The sequence below is a fragment of the Anomaloglossus baeobatrachus genome, chromosome 1 (assembly GCF_048569485.1).
Source record: "Anomaloglossus baeobatrachus isolate aAnoBae1 chromosome 1, aAnoBae1.hap1, whole genome shotgun sequence".
Classification (NCBI taxonomy): domain Eukaryota; kingdom Metazoa; phylum Chordata; class Amphibia; order Anura; family Aromobatidae; genus Anomaloglossus; species Anomaloglossus baeobatrachus.
Window position 1 is genome coordinate 335658960 of NC_134353.1, and position 12725 is coordinate 335671684.

At 42.4% G+C, this 12725-nt stretch overlaps 1 protein-coding gene across 1 annotated transcript in view; it reads left to right on the plus strand.

The window, feature by feature from the left end:
- FRAS1 (Fraser extracellular matrix complex subunit 1) overlaps positions 1-12725 on the plus strand; it is a 724001-nt gene that overhangs the window by 672782 nt on the left and 38494 nt on the right. Inside the window, exons 60-63 of the mRNA XM_075352182.1 lie at positions 4102-4258; positions 4389-4589; positions 5997-6184; positions 12074-12349. Of these exons, the coding sequence (XP_075208297.1) occupies positions 4102-4258; positions 4389-4589; positions 5997-6184; positions 12074-12349 (822 nt within the window). The remainder of the gene's footprint in view (positions 1-4101; positions 4259-4388; positions 4590-5996; positions 6185-12073; positions 12350-12725) is intronic.

Consider the following 12725-nt stretch of genomic DNA (forward strand, 5'->3'; position numbering starts at 1 on the left):
CGCAGGTACGACATCTTGTGATAGCTGCCGTAGTGAAAATTATCGCTATCCCAGCTTCACATGCACTCACCTGCCCTGCGACCGTCGCTCTGGCCGGCGACCCGCCTCCTTCCTAAGGGGGCGGGTCGTGCGACGTCATAGCGACGTCACACGGCAGGCGGCCAATAGCGGCGGAGGGGCAGAGATGAGCAGGATGTAAACATCCCGCCCACCTCCTTCCATCCGTAAAGCCGGCGGCGGCAGGTAAGGTGAAGTTCCTCGCTTCTGCGGCTTCATACACAGCGATGTGTGCTGCCGCAGGAACGAGGAACAGCATCGTACCTGTCGCGCCGGCATAATTATGGAAAAGTCGGAGCTTGCAACGATGATACGATAACGACGCTTTTGCGCTCGTTAATCGTATCATCTAGAATTTACACACAACGATGTCGAAAGTGACGCCGGATGTGCGTCACTTTCGATTTGACCCCACCGACATCGCACTGCAATGTTGCAACGTGCAAAGCCGCCCTAAGGCTGAACTGTGTGCAGAACACAGACTGCAAATCCACAGTAGGAACCTTAAGTTCTGCCTTGGACTTCTGCTGCGGATTCTGGAACAAAGACATGTCACAATTAAGCTGGGGATAGGCGTTTCAAAAATTCTCAGCTAAAACAAATGATTCCCACTATTTCTACTAACAGTGAGGCACTTTTCTGTCATATTCACCTGTACACATGATCTGTAGGACCTATAAGATGTTATAATAAAGCCTACTGTAGTTTGATCCACCTCCTGAGATGATATTTCTATTTAGAAGAGAAACTTCAGTGATACTGCATATTTTAGTATGATATCTTACCGATATTGCTTTGCCTCTCGTAAAGTACTAATTAGCTATAGAGGGACATTTTTTTTCTTCTGATGAAGAGATATTTTGCATATTGACATTCTATAAAACTGCAGTCATATGAATGATAATCTGGAGGCAGATTTCCATCCACTACTTATGGCTAGCGTATTCTTTACATTTCTTCTGGTAGGAAACATCTCCAGGTTTTGGGGGGGGGGTTTAGATTGAGGGATGCTGCATGTAAATAAACAAACAAAGAATTTTGCACTAAATCCTGGTACAATTTTTTAAGCAATTCTCCCCCTGTGATTCTGAGTGATTTCTTTTGGTTGTATTTAATATATTTACTCACCTTTCTACGTTGCCAAAAAGACGTCATGTGAACTGGGGAAGTGTCACACTTGGTACGGGGAAGTACCAAGCGAAGGGGAAGTAAAGGGAAACCCTGTGTCTAGGGAAGGGAGAAATGGTGACCCCAACCAAACCTACATTTGGTCCGTGAGGTACCTGACCCTAGGTATCCCTAGTGCTGGGCCCTAAATAAGGAACAGATGGAATGAGCTCTTCATCAACCCTACTAAACACTAAAGAAGACAAGAAGGAGGACACACAGGGAAAAAGTGCATGAACTACTTATCCACAGATGACTCAAGTAGAACTTCAGCAAAGTTACAGCAACAAAACCACAGATGAGTGCAAGCCACCTGCTTGCATCCAGAGCTTGAATGAACTGAATATCACCAGCACAAGTTCAGGGAAAATGAGAGTATTTAAACCCAAGGGGAAATACAGATGATTAGCTGCTGAAGGGAAGAGGGGCTCTGCTGGGTCTTAAAGGGAAAAGGATGAAAACCCAGCAAAGGAGCTACCTAGTACACTGAATACTGACAGCTGGAACAATAGAATGTCAGAGAGCTGTAACGCCTGCCTGGATCCACAGACTCAGACAGGCTGTAATTGACAGGCTAGAGGGAAGCCACTCACCAAGCAGGACCCCTAGAACCCTGAAACCCTGTAACCCCTATACAGGGATTTGGAATTACACAGGGCCTCGGTGATCACTACTTGTGGAAGGTTGCAGTCCGATGAGAGTAGTAGTCAGGCAGGGTCTAACCGAGAAATGCAAAACAAGGACAGAATCACGCAACCAAGGACGTAATCAGAAAACAAAACAGAGGTAAAATCCGGATCGGGCAGCGAGGTACAAATACGACAGGCAGGAGGGTAGTCAGGAAACAAGCAGTAGTTAGAACACCAGAATCACTAAACAGAAAAGGACGGCACAGGAATCAGGAATACAGAACTATCTCTGGCAGTGGTCAGCAGACAGGAGGGGAAATAAGAAGGGTGTGGTGTCTTCCCATTGCTTGTAGCTGAATGATGGTAACTTCAGCTGGAAGACACACGCCACCTACAGTCAGCCAGTGGAACTGCAGATCCCAAGGAAACCCAGCCCATTGGGTGAGCGAAGCCTGTGTCCACCAGCGCCGCTGGCATCGACTCTTCTCCCATCACCAGCACTATCCATGGCAGGAACATGGCGTCGCCTGGTGATTGAAGTACAAGTCGCTGGAGCGGACTTCGGTGGGGACGTAACAGGAGCATTTTGGGCAACCAAACACTGTGATCTTTTATTGCCGGACACTACAGTACTGTCTGTCACCTGACAAATCCGTGACAGGAAGAAATGGGATCTAGGCTTATCACTTAATTAAAACCTTTCTGGGGAAAAAAAAATAAAATAAAAAAAGGGTTTGAATACCTTTAGCATAAAATTAATGTACAGATACACAATACGCTGTGGATGGATGGCTTTTTCATTTCTTGATCAAAAATTGTTCACTAAGTATACATATTTTTATTTGTATAGCAATAGGGGAGTTCATGTATTCATTAATTGCAGTGTGTTGATACTTGGTGTATATATAGGCTTCTGTTTGGTCAATAAGGAGACAGAAGCCATTATGGAAGGCCTCTCCTATAATGAAAGTTTTAAAAAGTTGGTCTTGTTTAAGTTTAAAAAAAAAAGAATCTTCAGAGATGAGATTATTTGTATGTATAAATACATGTATGGTTAATGCATACAGTGACTGACTGCAAGAGACAGTAATGGCAGATACTATTACAGCATTTAAAAAGAGCTGAATGCTTTTCATACAACAAATGGCATTGTGGCTTTGTGTCTTATATAGCAATTGATGAAGAATATATAATTGTTTGAGAGAGGTTGAACTTGAAGGATTTATGTATTTTTTTAAAATATATAATTAGAGTACAGTGGAACCTTGGTTAACGAGAACAATCCGTTCTGGGACTGTGCTTGTTAACCAAGTTACTCGTTCAGCAAAGCAAGATTTCCCATAGGAAATCATTGCAATGCAGACAATTCGTTCCACAACTTGTTAAATGTCCCATCCTGGTCCCCTATTGTGTCATTCCACACATGCACAAACACACACACACACAAAACACACAAGCACACACACATATTATGCTCACCTTATCTTCCGTTCCATCGCCGGTCTCCTGGGACTTGCTGTTCGCTAGTACGGGCTGTGTATCGGGTAACCATGACGACGAGGGAGGAACTTCCGAACCCAGAGCTCTGATGTCAAAGGCAGGAGCCGCTTGCCTCTGATTGGCCAGCGCGCTGCCTTTGAGTAGCGTCTGACAGCGGAACTTCCTGCCTTGTCGCGCTGCCTGCCGATACACATCCTGGAGCGGCGAACTACAGGACCCAGGAGGCCGGCGATGGAACAGAAGGTACACATATTATGCTCACCTTACCTTCCGTTCCATCACCAGCCTCCTAGGTCCTGTAGTTTGCCGCGAGGATTCCTTCCTGGTCGCGATGCACCGGCAAACTACAAGAACCATGAGGCCGGCGATGGAACGGAAGGTAAGGTGAGCATAATACTGTATGTGTGTGCGTGCGTGTTTGTTTGTGTGTGTTTGTGCGTGCTTGTGTGTGTTTGTGTGGACTGCAAGAGCGGGTCAGAGCGCGGTTGATGTACGGAACCAGAAGTGTGTGCGGTGAGTATTTTGCTCGCACAGCAAAGCTTTCTCGTAAATCGAGTTACAAATTTACAGAAAGCTTTGCTTGTTAAGAGAAATTCTCGTTAACTGGGTTACTCGTTAAGCGAGGTTCCACTGTATATAATAATACGTAGCATACAACAAATCTCATTAACTTAGCTCATATTCTAATACAACACATAAATGTTGCCACTTAATATACATGACCTGTATTTACTATCTCCCATGACAGCTTAAAAACTGTACAGTCTTCATCATCGATGACTCTGTGTTTGAACCAGAAGAACAGTTTAAGATCTACCTAAGCAACCCTCTCGGCAATCACTGGAGTGGAGCAAGAATTGGGAAAATAGATATGGCTACCATTACCATTTCAAATGATGAGGATGGTAAGTGCTATTGTTACAAGAGAACTATCACCAATCTACATATTCCAGAATTATATATGGTAGATGAAAGTATAGTTTTGTTTTATTAAGATACTTAGTAAAAATAACATTGAATATGTTTCCCTTGCAGCACCCACCATTGAATTTGAGGAGTCTACTTATCAAATTAAAGAGCCCCAAGAACCAGATGGAGTAGCCATTTTAAACATAAAAGTAATAAGGAGAGGAGACCAGAACAGAACATCAAAGGTCCGTTGCAGCACACGAGATGGATCTGCCCAGTCAGGAGTTGACTACTATCCAAAAAGCAGAGTTCTTAAATTTAGCCCGGGTAAGTAATTTGTATGCAACAGAAAAGTACTAATATACTCATGAGTACCCTGCTGTTATATGTGTATACAAAATATTTTGTTATTTTACATATTTGGAAAATATTTAAGAGATGTAATACAAATATAAAGTTGTCATTTGTCAACTTTAAGGACTAATTTCCCACAAAATGTAAAACAAGACATATGCTTTTAAATTTGTGAGAGAATTACAGTTCTTCTATGCCACTTGAATTCCAAATGAATAACATTTGTTTTTTGAGCGCTCAGGAAATCAGTACAGCATAGCCTCTCACGATTTACTCAAAACTTCTACTTTATTAACACATGTGACCAATTTAAATAGAGTCACAAACAAAGAACAAGGTTCTTCTGAACTGTGCACCAATGGTAGCAGTAGGGGCGTGAACAAAAATATGAAACTTCACTCCCCATCAGTGCCACCCGATCACCATGACATCATAAGTTAGAAGACAAAATGGATACTACAGGAACAAAATGGATTCTGTTCTCTCACAAGATGAAAAATTAAAGCAGAAGGCAAAGTTATAATGTGGTATATATTTTCAGAAATCTTGGTATATTTCTGTATTGTTTTGAGAGACCTTATTGAAAATGTCAACCAGCCATTGGATTCCACTTTTGGATTAACTTCTCTGCTAGTGATTGTATTTTTCTGCATCGTCATTAACATTGAGTGTTACCTCCAGATTTTATGAAGATAATTAAAAAGTGGAAATCTACATGATCGCTACAAATACATGGCTACAACAAAACAGAGAAATTGGAATATCTGCGTAGTTAGAAGACGTTATCTCAGCCTCTGTTTAGGACACGAAATTTTAGCTTCCATTCCATCATCAGATTTTTTTTTAAAGGCCACCTTCCATTAGATTCATTCTGTTCGACCCACGGGCAACATGAATCAGAGGCTAGGAGCAAGATTGCAGTCATGTATGTTTTATCTTCAACCACTGCTGTTGCAGAGAAAACCATCTGAAAAGCCGGTCGGGGACTACAGGGAGGGACGAATCTGGTGTGCGATGATCCCCAGCTACCTTCTTCCCACATCACTCCAGCTGAATGGCAGATCTCTCCCTATGTAGTGGGGCAGAAAAAAGCTGGAAAAGGGACGGTATCGGTCTAGTCAGGTTTCACTCTATAGGTTCTGGTCGGTTTTTCAAACTATATTTTCTCTGCAGCATTACAGAGTAAATCTTACCCGATAGCAGTCGTGCAGTCAGGCTCTTGAGTCATGCCACCTGTGGTTTTAGGCAGCATGAATTTATGGATACGTTGCCCTTAGTGGGCCGATTGGTATTGGTGTTTAAAATGACATTTTTGATACCTTTTAGATTTATAATATTTACGATGAAGCAAATCCTGATCTAATCGCTTGCTATTTGCAGGTGTTGATCACATTTTTTTCAAGGTGGAAATCCTGTCAAATGAGGACAGAGAATGGCATGAATCCTTTTCACTGGTTCTTGGACCTGATGACCCAGTTGAAGCTGTGCTTGGTGATATAACAACTGCAACAGTGACTATTCTGGACCAGGAGGCAGCAGGCAGTCTAATACTACCATCGCCACCTATAGTAAGTCATAAAGTCTTTACTGTTTATGCTACATAATTCACTTAAAGTGGATACTTCTAGGCTAAAGATTCATACCGTACATACGTAGTTACTTTGTGTTTGGAGAACCATCTTATTTCAACTTGCTAGTATTCTTTATTAAAGCAGATAGCCTCACAGCAGCTTATATTGAATAATAGGTGAATATGCCCAGCAACTAAATGTATAGTATTGGTACTTTTATTATAGGAAAGAGAGACTAATGAAACTTCTACAACCATAGCATAAATTCAGTGTTTGCATTTATATTGGTGCACATATTTGTTATCCACTTTTTGATATGTATATAATGTCGTTACGGTACCTGTTCATACTTGCTTCAGTCTGTTACAAGGGTGCTGGGCAGTTTTGGCTTCAGTATATATTTGGAAGAAATGACTGTGTAGACAGTTGGCTGAACACTTCTCCCATGAGTCTTAGGGGTACTTTACATGCTGCGACATCGCTAGCATCGGCTAGCGATGCCGAGTGCGATAGTACCCGCCCCGTCGCACATGTGATATGTGGTAATTGCTGCCGTAGTTAACATTATCGCTACAGCAGCTTCACACGCACATACCTGCTCTGCGACGTCGCTGTGACTGCCGAAATATCCCTCCTTCAAGGGGGAGGTGCATTTGTCGTCACAGCGACGTCACCGCAACGTCACTAATCGGCTGGCCAATAGAAGCGGAGGGGCGGAGATGAGCGGGACATAACATTTTGCCCACCTTCTCCCTTCCGCATTGCCGTCGGGACGCAGGTAAGGCGATGTTTGTCGCTCCTGCGGGTTTACACACAGCGATGTGTGGACCTGCAGGAACGACAAACAACATCGTACCTGCGGTCGACCCGACATTATAAAAATGACCGACGCTACACAGATCACCGATTTTCGACGCATTTGCGATCGTTTATCTTCGCACAAAGGATTTACACGCTGCGATGTCGCTACCGGCGCCAGATGTGCGTCACTAACGACGTGACCCCGACGATATTTGGGATGCGATGTCGCAGCGTGTAAAGTACTCCTTAGGCTATGTAAATAACTACGTTTGTGGCCAGTATCAGGCACTTTGGTATCCATCCACCCCGTTTGCAGATGGAAACTACCAGATTGAGGCCAAAAGAACACACTCTTAGCCTCTCTTTGGTGAATAGATGCCTATGCGAATGTTAAAGTATTTGTTGGGAAACGTTCCACTCAAATAGTGTAGGCTAAGTGCACATGTGCAGTATGTACCTAGCTTAAGGCTGTTTTTAATTAGAGCTGGATCATACCTGCCAATTAAATTTGTAAGCACTGACCCAGGAGAGGTATGGTAATTCTGATAGAGGTAGTTTCTCATCAATATAGGAACCACTTGTTGAAGCTGGGGGGCATGTCAGACGAGACTACATTGGATTCCCTGGACTACATTGGACCTGTGTGGGTTTTTTGTTTTTTTTTTTTTCTTTTTACTTACTGGTTCAGTAATGGGGGTGTCTGATAGACTACTCTCCATTACTAACATAAGGGCATGATGCCAGCTGACACTACACAGCTGACACCAACCCCAACTACTTTTAGCCCAATTGCCAATGCACCAGGGTAATTGGGAAGAGCCGAGGCGAAGCACCAGAATTGGGACATCTGATATGATGCACCACTTCTGGAACTGCTGTGAGCTGCTATTTTTCAGCTGGGTAGGGCCAAATAACTATGTATCTTCCCAGATTGCTAATATCAGCCCACAGCTGTGTGCTTTACTTTTGCTGGTTAGAAAAAAAATAGGGGGGACCCCACGCCATTTTTTTTTCTCATTTATTTAGTTAATCATAAAAGTACAATAAGCTCCACAGGGTGCAACTTTCTTATGTTATGCCAGGGCATTGTGCAATTATATGTCTGTGTGTCTATATGCCTGCCTATCTATTTATCTATCTATCTATCTATCAATCTGTCTCTGTAGCATTCATTGGTATCCAAAAACACTAGAAAAATACATGCAAAATCTCACCTAAAACATCGCATAATGCATGTTTTTGAAGCTGCATTTTTCCTGTGAAGAAATGTCTGAATCCAAATATTCAATGTGTGCACATACTCTTACAGTATAAGACATATGTAGTTAAAGGTAACCAAACATCAGGATTTTCGTATATAAGCTAAAGCCAGTGCTATACTGGCACTATCAGGCTGAGTATCTACATACCATTAGTGGTCAGCTTAGATGTATGGGTTTTCAAATCCATGAAAGTGAAGTTTATAAAATCAGCAGCTTCTTGATTGGCATTAGCAACTGAGCAGATAATCTCTGGGTGGGTATTCATATGGATTCCCGCCCCCCTGCCTGTTGTTCCTCCCTCTCTCTAGTCACTTTGCTGAAGGACCTGTGTGAGCTCATACCCATATGATCTGGTATCCAGCTTTATTGGCTGAGGTCACGCCCCTTCTGGTCACATGGGTATGACCTCACCACAGGTCCTTGAACACAGTGAATAGTTTGTATAATAATTACTATAGAGAACAGAGAGAGGGAGGAACAACAGGCAGGGGGCAGGAATCCATCTGAATACCCACCCAGAGATTATCTGCTCAGTTGCAAATGCCAATCAAGAAGCTGCTGATTTTATAAACTTTACTTTCAGGGTTTTGAAAACCTAAACATCCGAGCTGACCACTACAGGTATGTAGATAATCAGCCTGATAGTGCCAGTATAGCACTGGCTTTAGCTTATATACGAAAATCCTGGTGATTGGTTCCCTTTAAAGTGCTTGTCCCCTTTCAGAAATACTCTCCCTTCACTGACGTTTGTTGTAAAAGATTAAACTGTCCTTCACTCAACCTCCCCAGGTCCACTGCTAAGTGTCCGCTGCTGCTCGTGGTACCTGATATTGGCTGCTGCTCTGACGTCATGTTAACAGCACTGCAGTCGATGAATGAGCTCAAAAGATTTGAGCTCAACTCTCCATCTAGATGGGCAGGGCTGTTAAGATTACGTATTTGCTGCTGCAGTTTTGATGTGACGTGAGTACTGCAGCCAGTATCAGACCTTGTGAGTAGCTTCAGAGACTCTATGGTAGACCCAGAGAGGGAAAGTAATCTGTATTTTTATATATATATATATATATACATATATATATATATATATATATATATATATATATATTTATATATTTACATGTACCTGGGCGCTGGGTTTCTTAGTGGGCAACTGCTTTAATTGTCTTTCTGTGCTTAATACTGATTTCTAAATTTAGTGTCCTTTATCTATATTATACCCCCTTCACATGTGCGTATAGAATGTGTACGTGAAAAAAACGTTATGGTGTCATCAGTGTGCCATTAATGCGTAATTTTGTTTCCCCGGTATAGAAGGAATGCAATTCCAAAGCTTCTATGCTTGGCAGTGTTAAACACGTACAGCCCACAGATGGTACATGGATGCCATCCATGAGCTATGCTTGTTTTTCATGTACCCGTAGACTTATATTGCCCCTGTCATCCGTGCTGTCAGAAAAAAGTGGACATGTCTCCATGTGGTTCACATGGAAACACGGTTCGTGTGAAAACAAGCACATGTAAAGATCACCATTGGTTACAATGAGTACATGTGGTATCCATTAAAAAAAACGAAGACCACATGTACTGGAAACACGGACATGAGAAGGGGCCTTAGTCAGTGTTGGCCCTTCTGCTGGAAACAAGCAAGAGTTAGTATTCCAAGTGCGACGCAGGCCAAGTATCACAAAGATCAATGTCAGGTTGCTACAAGACAGACAGAACAGGCCATTTTGCAGTTCAATAGACCATCATAATCCCCAATTCCACCTGATTTGGAGGTGGAGCTGGACCCCCTTACCTCTTCTGCCCCTGTGCGGCCGCCCAGGTTGGGCCAATGGTGTGTCCACGTCTAAGATGCTACTGCTACCACTAAATGTGTAGAAAAGAAATTAGGATTCATTTGCTATATTATTACTCAAGATCTTGCAGTCCTACTAAATTATTCGTATACATGTTAGTTTTCTTCTTGTTCTCTTACTACGTGTAGTGGACAATAAATCTTGTGCCATTACTGAGTTGTAAATTGCTCGTAAAAATCTGAATTGACGGTGCAGTTAGACGTGAGTCGTTACCTGCTCCAGAGGTAATTAAAATGAATGTACTTACACCTCACTACATATATCAATGTGAGAAAAATTGCTAGTTTGAATGTTTGTTGCATTTATTGCCCATTTAAAGAATTCATGAAATAATCACATTAAATGACTTTTAGGAATGATAATTAAAATGCCAGGAATTTTACTGCTTGTCAAATTCTGGGGCACGTGCGTTTATGCAGTTTTAATTTCCTTCTTCATGCACTTTCTCCATTATCGCCATTCATGAATTAGTGTGAATTTACTATGTCGGTACAATTATATACAATGAAAGGTGACCGATATCTTAACTTTCAAGTGCCCTAACTGTCCCATATCACCACTATAATGTTCATTGTCAATCAGTGGCATAAACACAATTTACAGAGCAATGGATTCGAATTTGAGCAACCAATATTGTTTCTATTAGATGGCCACCACAACAAAATATGCTCATTTGTCTGTAAACTGATAAGAAATAGTTAATGGATTTTGGCTAATGGTCATATGTTGGAGTTATTAGAATAATCACTTTCATGTTTAAGTGGAAATGCTCTTTACAGGCAATGTGTCGTCAGAAAGTGACCTATTATTTATGCATTTGAAAAAATGGGCAATGTTTTTTTTTAAAAAAAAAACAATCTTTAGAAATATTGCAATTTTTACACTGGCTGCTGGGGCTTTAACTTCTTGTTGTTTATGTTAATAACACATGGACATTAGCCAAAATGAGCAGACCCCTGACTCTTTCTTTTGTAATGAAGCATCTAAAGGCTGCTTTACATGCTTCAATTAGTCATGCGATCGCATTTGCAATCGCACCCGCCCCCATCGTTTGTGCGGCACGGGCAATTTGTTGCCCGTGTCACACAATGCTGTAACCCCCCGTCACACGTACTTACCTTCCAAACAACCTCACTGTGGGCGACAAACATCCTCTTCCTGAAGGGGGAGGGACGTTCGGGCGTCATAACGACGTCACACAGCGGCCAGCCAATGAAAGCGGAGCAGCAGAGATGAGCGGGATGTAAACATCCCGCCCACTTCCTTCCTTCAGCATTGCCGGCGGGACGCAGGTAAGCTGTGTTCATCGTTCCCGGGGTGTCACACGGATCGATGTGTGCTGCCTCGGGAACATTGAACAACCGGACGTTCGATTTTTAGAAAATGAGCGACGTGTCAGCGATGAACGAGAAGGTGAGTATTTCTGCTCGTTCACAGCTGTCACACGCTACGATATCACTAACGATGCCAGATGTGCGTCACTTACGACATGACCCCGCCGACATCTCGTTAGATATATCGTAGCGTGTAAAGCCCGCTTAATTAGCATGTGCAAAGGTCATTGTGAAGGCAGGGGGAGCTGTGACATCGCCTATTCTGATTGGTCGATCCTTCTTTATCATTTGTGCACAAAGGTATGCCCTGTTATTGTAATCCTGTCTCAGATAATAAGGAAATTGTTGTGCATTCTTACTGAAAGATGACAAAGTATGAGGTTAAAATAGCCTTACTGGCCAGTATGAAAATGGCAAGATTAATGACGTAACACAAAAACCTGATTTAAACACTAGGTCGCTCTCTGATCCCACATTACCTTTAAGTTGTAAAAGTGCCACTATGACTAAGTGATAACATTAAAGCTAAATAAATTCGCAAAATATCATATAAAGAGATAGTTTTTACCTTTATGGTATTTTCTAGAAGCGTTAAAATTAAGTTTTGCATATATTTTTTTACACTTCTAGGTTGTATCCCTGGCTGATTATGATCACGTGGAGGAGGTTACTAAGGAGGGCGCAAAAAAAACTGCATCTCCTGGGTACCCACTTATTTGTGTCACTCCATGTGATCCACACTTTCCAAAATACTCTGTAATGAAGGAACGGTGTGAGGAGGCTGCCATTAACCAATCCACTATAATGTTCAGCTGGGAGGTGGCGGCGCCAACAGATTCAAATGGGGCAAGATCTCCCTTTGAGACAATAACAGATACCACCCCTTTTACTGGTGTCAATCACATGGTGAGTACTTGCTGGGAATGGAACAAATTACAGTGCAGTTAATGTTGACATAGTTATGCCTAATAATAAACCTGTGACTACAGTTGGTGTGAATCAATTCATAGCATCCAGTGGCCAATTTAGCAATCTGTGGCAGTCAGATGGGAGGCTCAGAGAAATGCTTCCTACATGCTGGGAACTGTTTTCTCTTCCTTATATTAGTTGACTTGGTGCAACAACATCTTTGCAGCTTTATGCACATGCAATGTCACGCAGAAGAAGAGCCACGGATTCCAGAAGGTAGGAGGCGGTTCTCATGGCTCTTCTCAAATGGCCTCAGATCACTGACCTGGCTGCAGAATCGGGTCTTTCCAATCAATTTGCACCAACTCTACCA